General features: G+C 48.2%; 1 protein-coding gene across 1 annotated transcript in view; it reads right to left on the reverse strand.

The window, feature by feature from the left end:
* The window catches only part of LOC149371534 (cystinosin homolog), a 45326-nt gene extending 23924 nt beyond the window's left edge, over window positions 1-21402 (reverse strand). Inside the window, exons 1-2 of the mRNA XM_089565792.1 lie at window positions 21253-21402; window positions 1785-1883 (exon numbers count right to left, since the gene is read on the reverse strand). Coding sequence (XP_089421918.1) covers window positions 1785-1860 — 76 coding nt within the window. The 5' untranslated portion in view covers window positions 1861-1883; window positions 21253-21402. The remainder of the gene's footprint in view (window positions 1-1784; window positions 1884-21252) is intronic.
* Window positions 21403-24579: the final 3177 nt, after the last annotated feature.

Raw genomic sequence — 24579 nt, forward strand, 5'->3', positions numbered from 1 at the left:
AAGCACTATTCACGTGCCCCTCGTGAAGGACACGGTTCAACGTCATCTCATCAACACAACACCACACGTTCCCCAGCCAGAATCGGGCGTAGTATCGCACCTTATCCATTTGTGAATTCTCGGAACGGTGGAGGTCGCGTTTCCGGCATTCGTCAAACCAAATGCTAGGCGCTGGACCTTTCGCCTGAGAAATTTTTTGTTGGCCGTTATTCCGTGCACTTCCCATTCCATTCAACGAATTCCTTGTATGCCACTACACATTTATTTATTTATTTATTTATTTATTTGAAGATACTGCAGCCCCATTGTAGGGACTATACCAGGAGTGGGTACATAAACTGTGGTACAATCCCAAGCTTAAAAGGGTACATGACAAGGGTTACAAATATAAGCGCTGCACATAACACCATACAACGCTACGACTCAATTGCCGATGCAAAATCAGAAATTGATAGTGCACAAATGTCGTCGAGCACTTACACTTAAATCCAGAAAAATGACATACAACTGACAATTATAAAGGATTTATTGCAGGAAGCTGTCCTGAAACACAGGGCTAGAATGGCTCCTTTTATAATCAAATAAAACATCATCATCATCATGATGAAGTGCGAAACCGCAGGAGATAAATTGCTATACCAAACTGGACTAAGAAAACTGCTAATGATTGCCGTCATTTAAAGCGCAGGTGTCCTCCTTCTCTTTCTCTATAGTAAAGAAAAAAAAAACGTAAGGGCACAATGGAGGCTTTGGCGTCCACAAACATAGCGGCGGGCTACCGTAGAAGCACGGATTCTGATGCATGAGCACGTACGCTTTCCTCACCAGCCCCTCCTTCCCCCTCCTGCGCACATACGCACGAACGCCCTTGCAAGCCCCCTTGAGCCATCCACTAGGAGATAGCCAGCGGCAACTACACCGCGCACGTGAAAACTAATGTCGAATGCTACTTTGTAGGACTCTATCCAGATGAGCCACAACAGATGCAGCTCCAGCGTGAAGATGAGAAATGGGGCTCTAACGCTGAGTACTGCAACAAAGAAACAGCTGCACTGCTTCACGACGAGTGAGTAAAGCAGAGTACAAGTCAAAGAAATATGAAAGGGAATGACTGATCTTCACGAAACCAACGATTATGCTTCAGGAATATGCAGCTGAAAAACGAGTTGTATTGCTTTTTGCTATGCACTTTTATTCTGCATGAATGATACCTATGATGCTTTTTGTAAAAGTAAAAACGAAACGGGCTCTTGAGCGATAACTAAACGTTCCATTTCGTGTTCATGAGGATAAAACAGGGACATCTTTCTTCCTTTCTTCTTTCACTGCGTCCTTTATCTCTTCACTTACGGCCCGGTTTACTGCGTCAATTACTTTCCTTAAAACCAATTTCAATTTCAATAAAACAGGGGCGCGAGCCGGAGACATGCTGTTTTTTCAGCAGCGTCCGTGTTGCTGCGACGCGCGTCTTTTCTTTCCTTTTTCTCTTTCCTCTGATCTTTTAACTCTCCTCTATCTGCACGTGGCAGCGGTGGTTGCTCGGCTGGAGCCAGTAGGCAGGCCCGTGCAATTTCCTTTTCATCCTTCTCTCAGTCACAACAACACAACAACAACAACAGACAAGTACGAAGCGGGCTAACTTTTGTAAGGTTTTATTTGACGGAAAGCGTTTCTATAGGTGCACCTTTATCCATGAGCAGATGTTCATGAAAGAACAGATCGCAGTTATCTCGCGGTTACAGAAACACAATCAACAAAAAAAACTATTTCATTCCTGCTCTCACCTGGGCTGGCCAGCAAAAGGCAGAAGGCGCAGACGACCGCCGCTGCCATCGCGTTCCCTTCTTCGCAGTGACCCATGTGCGAAGAACGGCCGATGACCCTGCAGGCAATGCAGCGGGCATGCTAAATCACACGTGCAAATCAATTAACGGATAATTGCGTGTATAGTGCATCGCGCCCATAGCGCACGCGCGATTTGAAGGTGGTCGCTTCAGGCTTAATTTACTGAGGTTGAAACCGTCCAACACCCTTCATTTTTGCAAGAAGACTGAATGAAATGCATCAGCTCAGCGGGTCCTTTTGCACTGCGCAATACCTTACTCCGTGCCGGCGGGGAAAGTTCAGTGCTCCGGTTCGGCCAGAACGAAGCTTTCAAACCGGGTTAGGCTACCACACTGTGCTCTATCAAACCAAGCCATCCACATTCTCCTCACGTAAGAGCGATTCGTAAGGCTCGCGCCCATCACTGTGCCAACCACACTAATCTGGCGAGCGGCAGCCAAGCGTTCAGCCATCGCTCGCCGTTTGTCGAGATTTTGTTGATCCAAACTGCGGGCCCCTGTTTCTATCCCCCGCCCCCTCCCCCCCCCCCCCAAAAAAAAAAAAAAACCTGAGAACCACCTAGGACAAAAGTTGAACAAAGGGTGCAGCGTGAAAAATTGGTTTCCCTTCAGCGTGGACGCAGCGCCTGGAATCGACAGGAGCAGCGGGCCATATCCGTGATGCCTGCTATACCTAGCCTGCGCGGCTAGAAAGCGAAGAAATTGGTCCGTAAAATCGGAACGGAGCGACGCCCGCAGGGCACGCTGTCCGCAAAGTAACGGGAATTAGATATTGCTCCCGTGGGCTTTTTGCACAGCAAGAGATGCCACGAGGTGCACAGTTACGCTTGAATCCTTACTTTAGGATCCCTTTTGGTCGTGTTTGGTGCCATGCGAACACTCTGAAAATGCAAGGTGGATGATGGAACAACGGAATGCAGAAAATTCTGCTTCAAAATGGGTTACAACCAGTTGTGCTGTTCGGGAGCTCAGCCAGATTCCACGATGAATCTCGGACGCACTGAAACTAAGCTACTTGGCACTTGTTGAAATCAGGTAATATCGGATGAAATCAGAACACTAGATAAGGAAGGGCAGGCGAGACAAGGAGCTGAACTATCAACTGCGTTTAATTGAGCAACGTAAAAGTTATGGGCGAAAATGCCAGCAAAAAACATAATCAGAAACTTGTTAAATGCGTAACTGGGCAGAGCAGGCACGTTACTTTGGTGCTCAAAGAAGTGCACAAAAAGCTGATGCAAGCTTGGCCCTATTCGTCGACGGCCCACGTGAAACTTTCCTCTTTTGAAGGATCCCGACGCCAACAAAACAGACGCTGCACTCAAGATCCCCGAGGTTGAGTGCCAAGTGTGCCGACGGAGTTCCCTTTAGAGCTGGCGCGTGCTCCATCATGCTCTCATCATTACACGGGCCGGTTTGAGCGATGCAGTAGTTACGCGGGAAATATTACAAGCTCTGGCCTTCCATAAAAGGGGACAAGTTTGCATCAGAATTCTCTCCTTTGCTTTCAGCGAGCACAAGAACATCTGTGAAGCGAAGTGACGTACTGGGTATAGCTTTCGTGACGCTTTATTCTGACTTTTTCATTGCATTCATGGAAAGAAGTTTGAAGGATGCGCCATCGTAGGAAAACATTTATTCCCACGAAGTCAGGAAAAGCAGGTCCCTGAAACGAATAGAAACTTTAGGGGACATGCATGCTCCGTCTGCTGGAATAACATTTTTTTTTTCTTGAGCCCTCATCCCTCAAACTCTTGTCCACAGCTGTCCATTTTCACAAAAGTACTCGCAGTTGACGAATCTCCTCTAACTTAATTCCTTGTCGCAAGTCCATATTTCAGTTGCACGATCGTTGGCGATTCGAATTCTGGGCTATTGCGAGACACCCCGACAAGAAGAGGGAAGCCGCTGGACACCATACACAGCCTTGTTAACTCAGTGCGAGAATTCTCCATGAGCAAATAAAGATTGGAATCATTGCTCTTCCCGTTTTTAACCCTAAGGAAATCGTTTGCTCGGGGGTAGTGCCACGAAGTTAAACGTCAGCTTAAGAGTTTTGACGTGAAGTTTCTCGATAATTTGAAAAGCAGAATTGTACGCATCCTTGGCGAGGTTGCGACTTCGTGCCTTCTTCGTGACCACACGAAAGCGATTCTCACATCACAGGCTGTTTGAATTTTGTCTGGAAAGCATTGTCCCAGTGCTTCAAACTGACATTGCTATATATCCCGTACTGGGCATGCCATGTGAAGGAAAGTCGGGTTGGGGCTGTGGGTGCCATTACTGAAAACTAACCGGGAGACGAAGCCGGAGACTGGCGTGGTTTCTTTAAAACCTCAAAAGTTTATAGAAACTATGGTGCCGAGTATAAATTTAAACCTTTTTCGACCGTCGCAGTTGAAGATTTCCGACAAGGCTGCCAAGAAAAGCGGGAGCACTAGAAACGTTGTATACATTCGCAAGCGTTAAACAGAGATGGATATTAATTTTGAGAACTCATTTCAATAGAACAGTATTAAGGAATAACCTTTAATTACTTTCCAAACAGACCTCTCGTCTTCACTATTTTTGGGTCGCTTGTGAAATCATAGACCTGTTCTGGTGCAGCATTACACGTGGCCAAGACGACTGAGTTATTTGCTCCCGCACTTTCGGACAGCGACTACACACCGCAGTGACCCTATGTCACCCTCTAGCTGATCATAGTTGGGCGTGCATACCCATGGTTACGGCGTCCAATGAAGGACCGGAAACAGTAGTGCGTACGTATGCAATTGAGCGCCGAGTGCTAGGAGGCATACGTTGTCACTCAGAAAGCTGCCAGTTAGTGGGAAGATTCACAGCGAACTGATCAACGCCGGTGATTCACGTTACTGAGCCAGGCCCGACTGACGCAAGTGTCTGCGATGACTGTAAACCACGTCGACAGATGTCTCCATCGCTCACATTCGAGACCTCGAGCCGTATTTTGCAACTTTATATTTCGTTTCCGTTTCAATTGGTCGTGACGTCAGTCGTGACGAAAGCAACCATAGGTGGGAAAAGAAGCGGCCAATCGACGGCACGGCCGGTGCGGCAGTGGCGCCGCCGCTAGCCTCCACCTGGCAAGCGCATTCAGTGAATGCCACGTAGACAAACAAGTAGAACGTTCTTGCGGGCTAGCTGGTTCATTGCAGAAGAGATTAGTACTGCGCGAATGGGTCAGGACAGGAGAACGAGGAACACAGACGTATTCCTCAACACAGTGTTGTCTTCTGTGTTCCTCTGCGCCTCTGTTGTCATCTGTGTTCCTTGTTATCCTGTCCTGTCCCATTCGCGCAGTACTAATCTCTTCTGCAGATAAACAAGGCCTGCATTTTTCCACCTCTCCGCGGAACTGACGTAACAGCGATGGTCGGTGTCTCCGTGTCGGCTCGAGCATGAGGCTAACTTATAAACGATTACTTCCGGGGATGGTTATGGCAGGCGTGTATCCCCCCTCCCACACACAGAAGTGAAAACCCATCCCCCGCAATTGCTTCGACAGTACTATTGTTGGTCCCACGTAATGGCCAGCAAGCCCCCCCCCCCCCCCCCCCCCCCCTCCCAAGCAGGGTACAAGAAACTATCTTGCCCCCCCCCCCCCCCCCCCCTCGAAAAAAAATCCTGGCTGCGTGCCTGGGTTATGGCGCCTTAGAAGTTAAAGTTTATATCAGCCGTTTCTTTCATCTTGACGTGCGAAAGGAAGCATGCCTTGACGTTCTCGGTTACTTCTGGCGTTCACAAGAAAATAAAAAAAAAATGCGGCAGAGCTCGTTTTTCCGCGAGATGCGGAAGAAGAAAGCAGTCGCTGGTTCACTCAGATGTCCGTGACTCTCGCAAACGATAAAAATTGGCTCTGCACGAAGCACATTTCTTCCCGTCATGCTGAACAAGAAGACGGAGCGGCTGAGCGACTGCGGGCAATGTCAAGACACTGCTGCGCCCCTTTGTATGAGACGAATTACCCCCGTATTTCTCATTTCGGAGTGTCTCTGATAGACAAAAGGCAGAAAAAAAAAAGTGAAAGCATTCTTGATGGTGAACCAGCCCAACGACAAAGGAACAAAGGACTAAAAACAAAGGACGTAAGTCTGCGCTGACACGGCTGTCAGTTTATACGGATCGTCACTCCTATAAGTATATGCCAGCATGTTACAAAAAAAAAAAACCAAAACAAGGGAACCAAAACTATGAGACACCGACCGCGAAGTACACATATGCGTTGAGAATCGCGCAACATCACTAACAAGACAAACGTAAGCGGAAGCAAAAAACAGATTTTATTAATGAGGAATAGAGGCAGATGGAGCTCTAATTAAATTAACCCAAACGGAACAACGCTTTTTGATTTCAGTAGCTTCGATAATCTCTTTTGTCATCTTGTCTATGTTCTTTAACGTTTTGGAATATTGAAAATTCGTGTTACATATACGCTGGAAAAAAATTCATGAGCCCCTGATCTATCTTCGAATACGCAAATTTCTTTTGTTTTTTATACAGGACACAAAAATACACAAACACAGTATAATCGGGAGGCTCTGTCGCCATTACAGTGCTTGTTTCCAGTAATACAGTATACCATTGGTACTAACACGCTGCCTTTACCCTGCTCGAGCATGCAGCCTCGAATTTCACTGCCTGCGTCTTCCGCGATGTAAAAAATTGAGTCTTATCAACCCGTCCAATTATATGCACTCACAGATTCCAGCTAATGGAGCCCCTTAATTACTGCAAAACCTAAAGTTAAGAACCAATTCATGCTGGTTTCATATATTTCAAGCATAGCAACCGTGACAGCGACTTGGCACACTGGCGATAGAACTAAAGAATCCCTGCCACATTTCTCATTGATTCCGAAGATAGTCCACTGCTCAGCAAGGACGCTTATATCAAAGGCCTTAGGGGACGACTGGAGATTGGCAGTATCGGCCTTTGCAGCCAGATGTGTCGTTTCGTGCACATATATGCTCTCTTATTCAGTGTTTGTACGCCCGAAAGCTTTGTCTGCCAACCCTGTGCTTGTTGCCATCGAAGAACGAGTGCCCCACACACCTTTAGAGCCCTCCTGTTTGGAATTTTCGGACCGCATTTCCTCACGCAGGCGACGAAGAGATCATGCGTTAGGACTATTTCATGCCGAGTGAAGGCAGCCGCGTGCTGGGTGCGAGTGAGTGGCAACGTAAGCGAAAAAACGAAGTGAATTATGTGGCCTAGTGCGTTACCTGCCACTCTTGTGAGCACACAAGCACTTCACCTTCCAGTGAAGTAATATCGGTGCGATATTTACATGTCCAGAAATTCTGGACAAGCCCATTTTTACAACAGGAAGTTGTCTATGAATGCAATTTTTTCCTAAATCGTAAAATTGCGCCCTAACAATCAATAAATCCGCAGATCCCTTCTCGGTACGCTTGTAGTTTTATTCTGTTTATTGTCAAAAACTCATACCTTTCGGTTTTCTGTATGGCACTCTTAACCTGGTCCAATGCAGAATAAACTTTTAAACCAAGATTTTGCTACTGATCGGAAGTTTAGGACATTCCCATCAATATGCTCATAACAGTATCTTACAATATTCCATAGCCGCCTCACAATTAAAAGTGGTTGCCAAGAGAGCTCAACTTGAAGAACTTCCATATAGTAAAGAAAGACAGCCTGACCGCACCGGCATCTGGACGCCGTCAATGTCTGGCGTCGCCAGCGTAACTCGCCGGGAATGTTCGAAAGCAAGTCCATCGACAAATTGCCTAGGTGTGAATACTACAGTGGCGAGTAAAAATGATTAGCACAGGCGACCGACGACCGGCTGTGCGAAACAAAGAGAGAAAAAGAAAAGAATTCCTTGCAGGCGATGACATTCTACTGAACCTCTCGCGAGACTGAGGATTGGGGAAGGCTCACCATTCTCGTTATCGGCGTTTTCGTGAACCACGGCGTCGTGAGAGGAGATTACTTCGCGCCAGTGATTGATTACTTGTGTTAACTGTTCTTTACTTGCGGCTGCACAGTCTTTGCCAAAAGTAACCGAACAGCCCGCCACAACTGCGGCGCTGTATAGTCGCCGGTGCTGGCCCTCGCTAGCCCCTACTCATGCGCTCCTGCTGCGAGTGTAACCGGGCTGACGTAAGCCTGCACCCTCGCCCTACCTACCTATATAATAAAAATAAACGGGCAGCAAGTGGGGTGTGCGATTTGACGCCTCCGGAGTGCTGTGCTTCTGAAGGAAGTCGCTGCGCGCACTGCAAAAATCGCTCTTCTTTCCTTTCAGCCAGAGGCAGTGATTCTTGTATAAGCCGCGCTCTCAGATAAGAAAACCGCGTGGCTTTAGTTTCAGTACACAGCTCTTGTCGCTCAAACAAATGGCATATGAGTGCTTTTCTACGCTTTTTGAGGATCGGCAAAATAAGAGGGGGAGCGGATCTCGAAAATTCAGTGCACCTTCTACCGCGGCCCCTTTCCGTCTTGCTGCTCTATGAGGCTCAAGTAGATAATAAGTCATCCGGAGCCCTCCATTACGGCATCCTACTACGGAGCCCTCCACTAAGGCACGATCCACCAACCAGTTTCGATTAGCGCCGAAAATCAACGTCAGGCGTGTCACACGCGTCGTTGTGCTACGCCATTCGTCGCCGTCGGCTCAAGTCCACCAGTGCGACATGAGCGCGGGGCGCGTTTATGCAAGCAGGCGGTGCATAGTCGCGATACGAAGACGACGTTGTTTGGACGCTCGGCAGTTTACGACGATGAGGACGTGGCAGTTTGTGCTGGGGTGATTTGGTTTGGTGTGCCTTCTGACTGCGGCCTGTACCGTCTGCTGCTGGGCTAATCCCCCCCCCCCCCCCCCCGTAATAATGTACAGTCTTTGCCAAAAGTAAAACGGCACAGGTGGTTTGTTTCTTCATGGTTGAAAAAGAGCGCACAAAAGACTAGACACAAGAGTAAAGGCGACGACAGGACAAGCAAGTTTACTCTTGTGTCTAGTCTTTTGTGCGCTGTTTTTCAACCATGAACCTATACCAACTCGCCCAACTCAACGTTCTACTAGGTTTGTTTCTTAGCCACGTAGCGAAGCTCTCATGACAGCCCTTAAGCTCTGATTCTGTGTAAAGAAAGGTGAGACCTTGCCCTTGCATTATGGCACCGTTCGGTCTTCAGGGCTGATGTAAATGCTCCGTTATGCGGTTTAGAAGCAAAAACCTGTTGCTCGGTTACTTCTGGCAAAGGGGGTACGTGCGTCTGCCGCGGCCAGCATGACGACCTCTCCTACAGCCTAAGCCACCGGAAGCAGCGACCAATGACAAAGGGTCAAATGAAATAGAAAGGGAATGGTCGTTAGAAAATATGGGCCCTTGTTTCTCAGGCTTGCAATCGGAATTTGATGCATGGAATTCTGTGGTCTACAGCGTCAACGAATTTTCATCTTTTGTTTTGAGAAGATAAGGTCTGGCTGCTGCTCGTTAACAAGCAAGGCAGGGAATGTGAAAAACCGATAAGACAGAGATAAGTTCGCCGGCTTGGATTAAGGCATTCCCTGCATGGACGACAACAATGCTTAGATTGGCTAAACAGGAAAGCTTTCCACAGCAACAACAGCACCCACGCGATATGAGCAAACACGGTTATGTGCGCAAGCACAGCACGCCCGTAAACGCTATCACCGCGTGAGCAGAGATAAAGTCTCCATCGAGGGAGACAGCTTCTCCTCGAATCGCTGACCGTCTAAACAATGGAAGATAACACGAGTAGGCCCACCGAAACCTGATAGTACGTAGGGGGGGTCTTTAGATTAAGATTAATTTCGGCCACCGGCGGTTCTTTAAAGGTGCAATGAGGACATCTCCAAGAAATTTTAATTGTTAATAAAAGTCAGCAGACAGCTGTGTGCGTTTCGGTGCCTTGCTTACGCTTGTTCGCCATGAAAAGACGCATTTACTGATTTCACTGCTGTGAAATTTGAAGTTAAAATGGATGAAAGCGACGAACGAGTCACCTGCTGGTTGGTGGTGGTCATTTGCGGGTTTCAAGTGAAATCAACACATACGGCCGTATGATCGCATTTTAGCTCGTTGAAAAGAAGATTTCCTGTAAGAATTCCATGGAAATTTCCTGGCACCTTTGTAAACAGTGTGCTCAGTTTAGGATAGAAAACAGTCAGTTGTTGCCTGATAACCGGGAGCCGGAAAAAATGTCCCCAGGAAGAACGTCCCCGGAAAAAATGTCCCCGGAACATTCATCCCCTGAAAAAACGTCCCGATTTGCGAAGTAGGAAAAAATGTCCCCAAACGGGTGACATCAAACGTATCGTAAGTAGCCGTGATTTGAGCATCCGGCCGCCTCGGTACATGCATGCAACTTGCATGCATGTACGGCTCGCATGAGGCGAATACAAGTTGTTTGCCGGTGAAACGAATCATTGACCCTTAAACGCAACGGCATGGCCAGAGTGGTTTATCGCTCAACGCTTGGAAGGTTTGCAGCAAAACAGATGATGAGAAGGACATCTCGATATACAAACTAAATACAAGCTAAATTGTATTGGTTTTCACCCAGCAACTCATTTCCTTTTACTGTCGTCGCATTTCATCATCATCATCATTTATTGGCCCTTAAAGACCCCTGGCGGGGTATTACATAAGGGGGGCGAACATCGAGGCAAGTAATGACATTATTAGGTAAAAAAAATACATATACAAAAAAATACAGTAAAACAGTGAAGAAAAAAAAACAGTGAAAAAAAGTATACAGTGAAAAAAAAGTATACAGTGAAACAATCGTTGGTTGGGGAAGAGAAAAAAAGAAAAACACGGTTATAAATCAGGCAGACAGGTGCAGTAGTAGCTCAAACAATCATAACATAAAAATAAAACGCAAAGGCAACAGTTACCCACATTGGGATTTCAAGTGCAATGACAGCATTTGGCGGAATTTAAGAGCATCGCGTTCAGTGACAATACATTCGGGTATTCACTGATTTCCCTGATTTTATGTAACATTATCATTTGTAGATTCAGCTTCCATATATTTTTGTCTTTGGTGTATTTCTTTGCTTCCAGCTGCATTTCTTCACCGTGATATGAAGGCTTGGACTGCGTTTCTTCTTGGCAAGCTGTAACAAGCTGTAGCTGTACGCGGCTCTTCGCCGCCGCCTAAACAGAACACGTACACTCTGTTTATGCCTGCCATTAATAGAAGTCCAAAGCAACCAGGCGGAGGCCCAACAGCCACCGGAAGTGCACCATCTTACTTTAGTTGTTCTTTTCCCGAGATCCAAATAGATAGGTATATTCTCGCCTAAGACTCATCTGCGGCCTATGTGTGCCGCCAAAGAATTATGCTGGGCTAGGATGGGCTAAAAGCGCAAGGAAATAATTTTTTTCAAGCACAGCGCAGCTTAAGCAGAGCCCGCCGCTCGGCCGCCGCACCAGCCAGCGAGAGAATTAGAGGAATGACCCTCCTCCGGCGCGCAGCCGCTTTCCCCACCTCACCCCTTCCCCCTCTCCCGCCCCCGATCTCATGACTGCGTGTGGCATCCAGCTTCTTCAACACTCTTAGAAAAATGCTCTCAACTGTAACGCAAGTGAGGCTGCATAAACGCAACAGACATCCCACATTAGTACCCAGAGCTAAAAAACACTCTTACTCGCCTGGGAATTTCGCCCCACTCCAGCTTCCGCTGAAATTCGGTTTACAATTGGAGTTTGCGTACGGTCACTTTCATTCCTTTTTTTTGTATAAAGAGTGAAAATATTTTGAGGTTGTTCCATCCGGCCGGGCGGATATCTTGTTCGACCATGCGCGTAAGTATTAATTTGATAATTACATAACCCATTCTAATAACATTTAATCGAACTGTACTGAATTCATTCTATTCAGTGTAAAGATCTAAAAGCGATCATGTCCCAAACCTCCTTTATTGGATCCTTACGCACCCAATTCCTCGTGATCCCTCGCCCTGGTCACCAGCACCGGCTCTATAGATGCTGAGACATTGCTTAAGCTGATGGGAGCCACCGAGGAATCCACCTGTCTCATACACCCCATCTCAAACTGCCACGCCGGCATGGAGGAATTCGCGAACCTAACCCGGCTCGTCCACGCCTTCGTCCTGAGCCGCATCAACTACGTGGCCGCCTATGAAACCATATGCCACCGAACGAGACAAACTTAACCGTCTCACCCGAGGGGCATGCAAAAGTGCCCTACAGACTGCCCCAAGAGCACTTCTACGGATAAGCTCTTAACGCTAGGCCTCCACAACACGATCGAAGAAATGATGGAGGCTCAGCTCCAATCACAATACACCCGGCTTAAACACCACCTATACTGGCAGACACATCCACCAAGAGCTTGGTATTCACCATGAAAGCACGAAGTGGCCAGAAACCAACCTCCCGTGGACGATCCGAGCTTGCCTCCTGGTCCCCCCAATCCACATGAATACGCGCCCCGACTCCGAGGGGAAAGACGGCAAGTAAGATGCACACATCTGCACCATCAAGACTAAGCGCACACATATGCACTGTCGCTACCATCAAGACTCAGCAGATCACGTCCTCTACCTTGCGATGACAGCAGTGGTCACAGACGTGAACGGCCCCCCCCCCCCCCCCCCCCCCACTAGCTGCACATAATGTGCAGCGGACACAGAGGTGGCCGAGGGTGCCCAAAGACACTCTCATCAACTACCAGGAAATAACGCAAGCCTACCGACTGGCCTGCCGCACGTACTCGGCGAGACACAAGACGGTGTCCAAGGCCCAGGAGCATGCCTGGAGCCGTTTGCAGACTAACACATACCCACAGCCCACGATGTACGCCACATCTACCCCGACCGATACACCAGTGAGTGTAAGATTTGCAACAAACTCTCCAACCTAACCAAAATTCTGTAGGCATGTCCGCAAATACTGATCCCACGCAGTAATATCCATACCATGGAGCATTGGGATGCTCTGAGACGCAGCTTTAGTCCTGCCGTTCAAGCGGCGCTGGTGGACTCGACAGCGGAGGCTGTCGGGGCTCAAGGGTTCCCGACCGCTTGATTCACCATATTCCCTACTTTAAATGCTATCAAAAAAGTTTGCATCAATCAATCAATGATTGTTCACCCCGGGACTTGTACCTCCATCCCTCCGGGCCACGGAATGGGGTGATGTTTCCAGGTGTGCCCCTTAGCATGGTGGAGGTGCCATACATTGTACACTTGTCAATGCTGCGGATGGCACCACATGAAGCATCAGAGGTGCCGGAGAGGTCTTGAACCGAGCTTGGTACCCGATCCCTGCGTCCTAGCGTAGTGACGACAACACTGCCTGAATATTTACAGCGACAGCTGTTAAAGGCACATTTCCCAATTGCGCGTCGTCGTACCACACAATTACAAACCGTCACGCTGACCGTTCAGAATGAAGTGACAACACGTACGGTGATTGGCCAGATGGACGTCGCACATGAAGTCATGACAACGTGCAACGCTGATTGGTCAGAAGGGAGTGGCGTAACGGATGACGGCTCCTAACACAATGACGTCAAGAGTGACGTCGTTGCATATCATATGAATGGTCAACTATGGGTTGATAAACGACCGTGCTTGTGACGACATTAGACAAATTTAGCATACCGCGTTGAGTACAGGGATCCCGCCCACCGCCAATCCGCACGCGCTGGTTGGTCCTCATGCGGGAGGCGTTTGCACAGCGGGTATCTGGCGCCATCTGGCGCCCTAAAGGTGATCTGCGCATGAGCACTGACGGCGCCCGGGCTCCTGGAACCCCGCTAACGGTAAAAGAGTGTCTATTGTTTTTAAGGTGCCTATTGTGTTCGATATGAATGCGTGGATAAGCGATTACGCGGGTTTATTGCCCAGAGTTACTTCGGCCAAGACCAGCTGCTGATGAAATTCGCTCTACCACAAGGGAAAACACGTGCTCATTCTTTTTAAGCGATTACTATTCAGACCTTCACTGCATGAGGCGCTTATTCATTTAAATTCACGCAAGACCTTAAATCACTGTAAGTGTTTCTAAGAAGTGGTTATGCATCTGAGGAAGGGGGGTGTGCGTAATAGCAAGCATTTTTTTTTTTGTAGCTTGTGGCGGTTTCCCGTAATCCTAAGCTGTGCGCTTTTATGACGTCAGCATCGCCGCGTATGGCTCGAGGCGTATTCCCGTGTCGTCATTCATTCGTTTGCCGCGTGGAACAAAAGATGGGTTGCCCGAGGCAGTGCTCAGAACTTCGCGACCGTCGCCGCGAACGACGACTGGATGAAAATCCAAAGTACGCACCTGTGAAGTGGAACGAAAGCATCAGCGACGAGAGGACACTCACAAGCAAGCTCGCCTGAGGCAACGGCGCCACGATCAGAAAGTGCGCTCCCGCGATGCCGAATTAAGAGATGGGAGAACCATAGTGGTGCCACTCGGGTGACTGACCGCCAATTTCACTTCACTTCACTTTAATACCTTAAAGACTCACGTTAGAGGGTATTACATAAGAGGTGGGGCACACAGAAATGTAAAACAGAACAAGTAACAGATAAGTTGTAAGTTATACAAATATAAAGAGAGAGAGAGAGAAATGGACGGAAAGGCAGGGAGGTTAACCAGGCGATGCCCAGTTGGCTACCGTACACTTGGGGAGGGCAACAAAGGGGAAAAAGGGAAAAAGAGCGGCAATGAAATGAGTTTTCTAGGTGTCCAGCAACCACTATGTCGCGGGGACAGAGGGGGCGCACTGAAAACTTGAAGATTATAGACGGGAATACAACCCCGAGTCCCTTAAGAATCTCAGGAGTGCTTTCACCGCTTTCCTTTCTGAGGAAGGTTGTATCCAAGGCCCCAGAACGTTGGACTCTGTTAGAGGACGCGAGTCCAAGCGGTACAGAGTAGCAATCAGGAAACCGCGCTCTCGCTCAAAACGAGGGCAGTCACAGAGGAGGTGTCCGATCGTTTCATCACAACCGCACTGGTCACAAGCTGGAGAGTCGGCCATTGCGATTAGATGGGAATAGGCGTTTGTGAACGCCACTCCCAGCCACAGGCGGGACAACAGCGTAGTATCACCGCGGGGGATTTTCACTGAGCAAGTACACGCGTGATTGTTTCGGGGAACAGAGATTGTCATGTGATAGCAGCAAGTTCTCGGGGAAGGCTGTTCCAGTCGTTCGCAGTCCGGGGGAAGATGAAGAAAGTGTGATGCGGGTGCGAGGTCGTTACACTTGCTGCTGATGGCCGGTGCGGAGGGAGACGCGTGGTGGTGGTGCGCAGATGTGGGGTTCCTGTCGTAGCTCAGAGTACAAAAACTTGTGAAACAAACATAAACTAGCAATATAGCGGCGATGAGCAAGGGTAGGTAGGCTGGACTGGGATTTGGGGGATGATATGCTGATATCAAAAGAATACGATGAATGAATGAACCTTGTTGCTAGGTTTTGAACTGCTTCAATTTAATTACAGAGATATGCTTGTTTCGGAGACCAGATGGCAGACGCGTATTCTTTTGAACGCCGGCCCGCATCCCCGCTTCCAAAAGACTCTCTAAGATGCAATGCATTTCATTGTGGCAGCTACAAGTTGAACAGCCTCGTTCATAACTAACGTCGCAAGGAGGCGGGATTAAGCGAACAGCTGTAGCACTGATATTCGCTGTTTTTTAGTGCGACAGCACTTATAGTGACCATTCCCTGCACTGAGCCGTTGTGTGTTTGTCTGTGTGTCTTTGTCTGACGCTTGTTTTGTGGCAGGCTACTCACCTGACCACCTAGTGGGGGGCAACCTGCCAAGGCGTATATATGCAGCCTGCCCACCGTGTAAGGCGCAGCTCAACTTATCGTGAGAGGCTGCTCGGGAAGAGCAACCCGGGTCGCAACCCAACCCAAGCCCCATCGATGGCAGCATCTGCCATAGAAGAACAGTGGCGCATCGCTTGACCGCTGCGCCACTGTGCCAGGAGTGGTATGAAGACTCCCAGGGATCATCTATTAATGGAGAGAATGACCAACTCCGCATGTATGGACATTTACCCATTATCTCTATCCGAACAACTGCCATCCGTGAACACTGGATCTGAACCCCGGAACCGAAGGGAAAATCGAACTGCTATAGCCCACCTAATTCGCATTTGGCCTAGCTACGCCAATCCACCATCATTTTTGTGCTTTTTGACCGCATATTCAGAAATAATACGAAACCCATTATGTATTGCCTGCATGACAATTCACTACATGCTGCCGAACAGCTGACATACCCAGAAATTCTAAACAAAATAGTTTTTCAACGAGAAAGAGTTTAAGAACACAGTTTCTCCATATGTCGTGAGATTTCACTTTAACAATCAACACATCCGTAGACCTCTCCTCAGCAGGCTTATATTTTTTTTTTTTGCTATTAGCGTTTTTGCTGTCCTTAAAAGCGTTCCAAACTGGTTTTCTATGGCAGTCGTAACTACTTGATGGAAGTGATGGAAAAACTTTTAAAGAAAGGTATTGCTATACGCATCGAAAGAACGCGACATTACCATCAATACTTCCATAACAGTACCTTGCAATATTCCAATATTTAAAATTTGTCCAAGAATGCTGTACTTGTGTCTTTCAGACGGTCAGTGAACGTAGCATTAATGAGCTCATTAATCACAAGAATGGAAAGCAGAAAAAATTGAGTCGGCAGATGATGAACTAGGAGCTCATTAGAGTGTTCAAGAGAAACGCCACAGTGATGTAATTAACTATCTGAAAATAAGCACTACAGATAGAACAGAGCCAACAGAAGTAATTCCGCCTGAAATGCTACAGGCGAAGCCCTTTACAAAAGCTATGCGCAGGCTGCAAGCAATAAAACGATAGCTGACAGGTTAGCACCAGGATATGAACTCAACAGGTTCTTTTGTATGCTCCCCGGAATAGAAAGTGCCAATAAAGAGCAGCCTATTATTACGCGTTATCTTCATTCTTATGTTAGCAGGCAAACATCTGGCACTACACAGTCACTCAAAAGCACAGCGTCCGCGGGTTGTGACGATGCAACAAAAAGAATAGTTAAGCGCACTTTGAAATCGTACACCCACAGCACATTTCCTCCAACGAACTCTGCTCAGATACCTTACGAAACCAAGGTGTATCACGAATAGTGACGGTGTCCACTGAGTGCTTCCTTTTCACCAGAATGGAGTCGATGAGCTCAGGCCTGTAAACATGCCCTGCACGAGCGCTATCGACGTTGCCACCAGCTGCGCGAACGAACATTCGATAGGAATGATAAATGCTGGCACTCCGCTGTAACAAGACGGAGTTCATGGATCAGGGCGCGAAGTATGAAATGGTTGCTTTTTTCTGTATTCTTAGAGGCATCTGCGAGAGCAACCATTTTGCAGATATTAGTGTGGCAGGCCATTTCACACTTTACCTGTTAAGTTCTGGGCACTCACAGGAAAACATAGGCAAAATGAAGACGTGCCTGCGCGTAGCTAAGCCGTTTTCATAGCGATCTTCGGCAAGATGGACTCACCAAACAATCTGCAGAAGTTTATACCTCGGCCATTGAAGAGCTAGAAACTGAGCACGTTGAGAATGAAAATTCTGCAGAGACACTTAAGACTGTTTACGGGTGGGAATACGAAAGCATTACTGTCACTGGGTGCATTGGTACCCGCCCACCCATTCACACAACACCCACACACACGCCCGCGCGTATGACACCACTCGGAACGCTGTACGGCGAACGGTTGCATCACAATTTTGATACGAAAATTGGTTTCTGAGGAAAGGAATTGGCGTAGTCTGTCTCACATCTCGGCGGACACCTCAACCGCGCCTTAAGGGAAGAGGTAAAGTGTCTGGAAAGGCATAAAATTAAAGGTACATATGCTGTCGATTGTAATCCCTTAGTCATAAACCTCCGCCTTAACCGTGGGCAGAGGCGCTGGATCCCCCGTGCACGGTTACCAGCCGTCCCTCTAACGAGGTTTGCGGACACTGCTGAAAGTTGGGCAGGTGAACCCGTAAAGCACGTCTGTCGATGCTGGATTGACGGATAAGTTCACGGGAGTCACTTCTGTAAAAAACAACTGGATATCTACAGCGAGAAGTTAAAATGACGCTAATAACAACCAGAACTCTAAGAGCTACAACGACAAGTTCACGACAGAAGACGACTCGGTAAATTACAAAAGTGAATCCCGACAAAACAAGTTTTCCAAAAAGTAAGTACGAGCCGAGATTTACAACAAAAATACAACAGACAAAAAAAATAATTCTTCAGGTAACAGTCAGGGCCGAAAAAGTTCTCCCACAGCTTTGTAGTTCCTAGGACGTTCTGTATTTGGAGAGCCGATCGGCAGCGGCGGGCGTACGAGATGACGAGAACGCAGGGAAGAGAGTTGACCGCGGGATACGCTCAAAAAGCTGGACTTTCCCAGAGCGTGCTGTCGCGAGAGTGACACCCGTGAGAATGGATCTGCCCAGAGCGTACTGGCCGGGACTGCCGGGAGGGGGCCCGCCTTTTTATCCCCTCAGTTGGTCACGCCGCGCGACCCTCAAGAGCGCGGGCCGGCCGCGGTCACTGCCCCGGAGAAGAATGTTGGAACGTGTTCGGAGGTACCGGGAGCCCTACCGTAATTTCTTCGATATATGAGGCAGCTGGTCGCAAGCTAGACTCCAACTTGACTAACATGTAAGCTACGTGCAAAGAAAAATGCTATGGCATCACTCGGAACGCTGCACGACAAAGCGTTTCGTCAAAGTTTAGGTACGAATGCAGTCAGGAAAACTGGCGCCCATTGAGGTCGGCCTGTGGTGAGTATATACAGAACAACGACATGTATAAAACAGTCTGAAATGACGGTGCTAGGCTTGCATTGTGTGTCATACGGCCGCTTGATGACGTCACCCTAATTTTCTTGCCATCGCTAGGATTTTCTGTACCATCTGTGAGTACAGGCGCTAGCACGCGCCACCAGCTTTTCTCGTACTGGGACTAGTAATGCAGTCGCATTGAAATACTGGAGCAGCCGAGCCAGACAAAGGCTCGAATGCCAGCAGAAAAAGTTCGCGCTGTGAGAGCAGAACGCGTGCAACCCAAGTGCTGGGCAGCTCTAGCAACTGCTTTCGATAAAGCGAGGCATAACACGCCTCTCTGAAGAAAGCCAAGCTTGTGGCTTTGTCCCTCACGGCTCGCAGCGCAACTCTGGCACGCGGAGGTCTATTATACCGGGTGTCCCAGCTAAATGTAACCAAGCTTTTAAAAAACACGGGGTGTCCTAGCCGTCTGAGACCAAATGAGGGTTGTTTAGAGTCGCGTGACCTAGTCTGCAGTATTTTTTTCGTTCTTCAAGGTTGACTAATTAGTCAAGCTTAATTAACCAACTTTTTAATTATTGACTTGAGGAACAAAGTACCAATGGAAAAGTTGTAGATCGCTTTGAGAAACAGCTTACTGAGACATTTGCAGCAAAGCAATAGTTACGTAAGGTAGTTTTTTACCGGCCTTTAACCATAACCCGCACAATAAGAAAAAGCTTCCACATGACAACTGTGCCACTTCAACGTCCCAAGTACGCGCGGCTTAAAGAATAAAATCCGTTTTTTCTGAACTCCTCTCCTCGATGAGGGTTTGGCTGCACATTGGGGCAGAGAAGTAAGCGAGCAGCTGGTCACGTGACAACTTTCTTTTAAGGCTAATAAATGAAGCTACGTAAATAGTAATTTGACGGAAACAGCACTACTAGCGGTTTTTCGAGGCGATCTAAAACTTTTTCATTGACACTTTCTTCCTGAAGTCAATAATTAAAAAGTTAGCTGATTAAACTTAACTAATGAATTAACTTTGAAGAGGGAACAAAATACTGCAGACTAGGCCACGTGACTATGAACCACCCTGAATTGGTTTCACTGGACTAGGACACTTCGCCTTTTTTAAATGTTTGGTTACATTTAGCTGGGACACCCGGTATATATGACAGTGTGGCCTAAACACAATAGCAGCAACTTTAGCTAGGTTTACGCTTTGCGGCAGTTAGATGCGCCGTGATAGACGCTAGAAAGCCATGCTCATCCCGTCTGCCAGCTGGAGAGATAAATGTCAACACGCGCTGAGCTCCCGCTGTGACCACATCTTTCATGATGCAAATCATTCGAGCGCCGGTGCACATGTATAACACTTGTCGTCGCAAGGGCTGATATGCTCTCTCGAAACCTGTATCGGACCCTTTTGTATCTATAGCCTGACCAAGACTGAAGCCTCCTAGTTTTCGTCCGCCACAGAAATTCGCCAGCTTTGTCAAACCACATTGGAGCACTCGCGGAGCTACGACCAATGAACGCACGAACAAGGCCCTGGTAAGCAGTGTGCCTCTCAGCAGAGTCTAAATGTGGTGGAGTATTGTGTCGCTCAGAAACACCTTCTCGATTATTTGTGATGCCACACCATCTAAGCGAGTGCCGAAACTGAGGGATTAAAAGGCTACATGAGCGTCAGATACGCTGTTAAACTGTGAGGACTCGCTGCATACCAGCCTCGCGCTTCGAACATCGTCACATGGCTGCGACTATACAGGATGGCGGACAAGGATATTACCGGGCGAGCTTTGCACGCGAAGAAAGTTACGACATAGCGGCGAGTGACCCGTGTGTTAGGTCGGCGCCAGAATCGAAACGACTCACGCTCCATGCTTGAACTTTTGGAATGATTCATATGCACGTCCGCAAGGAGTCACGACCTCGTCAGAATTATGACTGCGTGATCGCGCTGCTTTGCAGACAAACTAGCAGCGACGTGCAAACATGGGCTAACCACTCCCTCCTCGCGGCGAAGCTGAAAATTGGAAGCCATTTCGTCGGCAGCGAGAAATAGATGCGCGGCTTCACGGGAGCATGATTCACACTGGCGTATGTACTACATCCCAGCGCTCCACGACCCGTCCGCGGCTACTGCCTGTTGGGCCACCACGCTCATTCGATGCGTCTGCGTTTTTATGATTTCGCTGCTGAGCGTCTCACGCGTGGCTTATTAGGGCAGCGGGCGCGACACCCAATTAGTTCGCTTGCCCCTCCCGCTATGACGCGACGGCACCCAAGTACACGAAACAGCAGCCACGTACCCGCAACAGCTCCGCCACAAAAGCGCGCAAAACTGAACGGTCCCTCCACACGCAAAGAGCGCCGAACCGCAACGGCGTCTTGAAAGCCAGCTCAAGAGCGCGCGCGCGAAACCACGTGCGCCAAGTCTGACGCATGTCACAAGAGTTACGGCACGCCGGTCATCGCTTGGTACCCAGTGAGCCACTCGCTGTGGTTTTGCCGTGCGAACGCAGCGAGATCAAACCCCACATCGCAAGTTGATCTATATATGCGGCCGTTATTCTCACGCGCACAAACAGCCGTAAGCACAGACCTTTTTTTTGCAGCGTCGAGGGGCGTCCCGCACGTGACACGCCGTCAGCTGAGTACCGCGCAGATCGCCGCCTCGGAAACGACTGGCGACGCGACGCCTACCGCGGCGCCCCCTCGCGCAGTTGTGTGCAGCGCCGCGGCTGCTGCGCCGGCTCGAAGTCGCCAGACTCTGCGTAGACGCCCCTTCGAAGCTCTCGTCGAGAGCCGTCGGAACGGAGGTCTTCAGTGACGCGAACTGTGCCTATCAGTTCCCACGCACCGAGATAGGACTCGAGGGCTCCCATCCAACAAGCCGTATCGCGCAGTGCATTCTTTGAAGCGAAAGCTACCCTCGTATAACGAAAGGCCGCGGAAATTATCGTTGACAACGGTCGCTCGACATTACCGCCTCGTTCATTTACCTAACGAATCAGGTTCTATAAATCCACGAGAAAACGACGCAGGCGTCGGAGACCTCGTGGCGCCGTATTCAGTTAGTAATGACAGACTGTTTCCAAAACGGGCCAGGACACGCTTCGCAAATGAAGCTCATCCATACGCCTAGAAACGCACCCTGCGAGCGGGTATGGTGACGTCGAAATGCGGGTGACTAAGGGAATGGAACAGGAGTTTTAATGCGGAAAAACAGTAAACGATCGAAGTAACGATCGAAGTACTCGCTACGAAGCTCCCCTGAGCACGAGTTGGCGGGTTCGATCCCGCGCGTCGCTGCCTCACCAAGCGAACTGCAAAGACGCCAGCGGACGGACATTTCGTGGCGCGCGTCAAAGGATCTCAGGTGGCCACAAACAGTACGGAGCGACCGCGTTTAACACGAACACCAACAACAAACCAAGCACACGAGAGAGGTCGGGGGTCCTGCCTTCCTTCCTCAATGACCTTGACGGCGCGCGATAAACAACGCCCAGCTGTGACTGCAGCGCCGCGGCGCGGAGGCGGAGCAGCTGCATCGTGCGAATGACGCACAGATGGCGATGATGCAGAGCGCTTCGGCAGCTCGCTAACGTTCCCTAACTGCGCCGAAACGAAATCATACAGAAAAGCTGACCAAAGCAAAATCCCGCTTAAATGCGTTACGAGGAGGAAAATTCTTAACGCCGTTGGCATACTTACCCACACCTTCACAAACTACACAAGATTTTCCCTACACAATATGCAGACGAATGTCCGTGGTGTCAGGGTAAACCTACACTAGAACATATCACATGGACCTGCCCTAAGGCAGACTTAGAGCCAAGAATAAACCCGAGTGTGATGCAGTGGGAGCACTTGCTGGCCAGCGAGGACGAGGAAGCGCAACGATTCCTAGTGCGCCGAGCCACGATGGCAGCAGTTATGTGCGGCATCCTGGACCAAGGATCGACCACGGCGCCCAGTGACCCGTAAGGGTCAAGAACACCAATTTATTGACAATAAAGTTTTTTTTTTCCATCCAGCGCGATTCTACGCTAAGCCAGTCCCGAACGCAAGGCCGACTTCGAACCACGCACTGCATGCCTTCGCTCCATGCATCGCGCCCTAAAATCCTTTATTTCTACCTGAATTCCTTTATTTCTCAATGAGTACACATGTAAGTCACGTACAGACATACGAGGATCCTTAGCGAGTGGATAGTCATGATCCAATAATGGATTAGAGCTATATAACTGTACGAATTGACGATTCGGAGTAACGAGAAAAAATCGAAAATTGAAAAATGCATTCAGTAGTGCAAAAAGGACGAAGTAACAAATAAAGACACGAAAGATAAACAGAATCGAGAAATTCTCTTCATAGTACTGCATGTTGCACGATAATAAGAAGATTGCCAGATGCTCCATATCAGCGCTGCTTTTAAACCACATCACATGCTTAATAACTGTCGCTGGGATAGACGAGTAATTAAGACACTCCTGAAACAAGAAAAAATATTTTTGAGTACTTCGATACTTTGAGACGAAAGTAAAAACAGAGAAGGGGATGTTATTTTCGCCTCACTAAGACGAAGGCATCGGTGACCGTTGCGTTTGTCAGATGTTGAAAGAAAGTGTTTTCCTTGTGAGACTGAACGGGAACTACAGGCGGAGTAATATTACTGCTGCTAGTAATATGTATGTGCCTGTGATTATAACCTTATTCTTATGTCCGTATGTCCTTGCTTACTGTTTTGTTCACTTGTCCTTGCTTTTTGCTACATTCTGATATTCCTGCAAACTTGTGTGTATTGTTCGTTTATTGCGTTGTTGGTTTCTTAGTATTTACTGGGACTATGCTTTCTCACTGCTTATTGTTTATTTCTCATTTTCTAATAATTGTAACATTTATGCAGAGTAGCATCACACATTCGTGTGATGCTACAGAGCGCACAGTAGAGAGTCGAAACCTCACTCAGCGGCCTGCGCACCTAGTGTTGAAGTTTGTGCTTAAAATGCGCATCTTCCTCGCACTATTTTATCGTGAGTTGCTGCACGGGTGACCACGACAATGATGACCCCGACTCCCCGTACGTCTTACAATGATATCGTTTACGACGACAGCGGCACTGATAAAGCCAACGAAAGTGTTAGTTCAACACATGCTCAACAAGAAAAGCAGACTTTCCCGAAAACGTCACAGGAAGAAAGCGGCTACACTGCAATAGCCAGAGAAATACATGCGCTACAGATGCAACCAGCGCCTTTGTCCAAGCAAGAACACCTCTTTGTATACGACGGACATCACGAATGGAAGCCTTAGAGTTGACCTCCAACGAAAATCGGAGTAGTTGCATAAAATGGACCAAGTGCCCATTGTCGGGAATTAGCGACATTTATATTTCTCAGATTTCCGAGGCATTAACAGAATTTTGGCATTGGCTTTTGAATGTGTGCACAATATCTGTCATAATGTGGAGGTTATAAATTTTTAATTCATTCTTTCATATCTTAGGGGCTAACCTAAAGGAGCGTTCATTTTTCAGTAGAGTCAGACCACGCATTACAGATTTGCGTAATTCTTTAATCACCATTTGGCTCGCAGTCATTTTAATCGATGTCTAACTCATCGTCATTAACACACACAGACAGGCACACACGCAAGCACCCCCCCCCCCCCCCCCCCACACACACACACACACACACATTTTTGGAGGTATGCCTATCCCAGAGAACGGATTCAGATAGATTAGCGGGTCGGATTAGTATAATTGCGCACAATCCGATGGAAGGTACTTGAACATTCCAGAGGGTAATGAACTCACGCGTGCCATATAAGGGCAATGCAACCGGCTCCAACTGGGCGGAAAACCGCCAGAACATCAAACGCCTGTTAGACATTAAAGAACATTAGACTACATGCTAACGCATTTCCCTC

This window comes from Amblyomma mixtum, chromosome 1 (genome assembly GCF_055824585.1).
Source record: "Amblyomma mixtum isolate Tamu chromosome 1, ASM5582458v1, whole genome shotgun sequence".
Lineage (NCBI taxonomy): Eukaryota > Metazoa > Arthropoda > Arachnida > Ixodida > Ixodidae > Amblyomma > Amblyomma mixtum.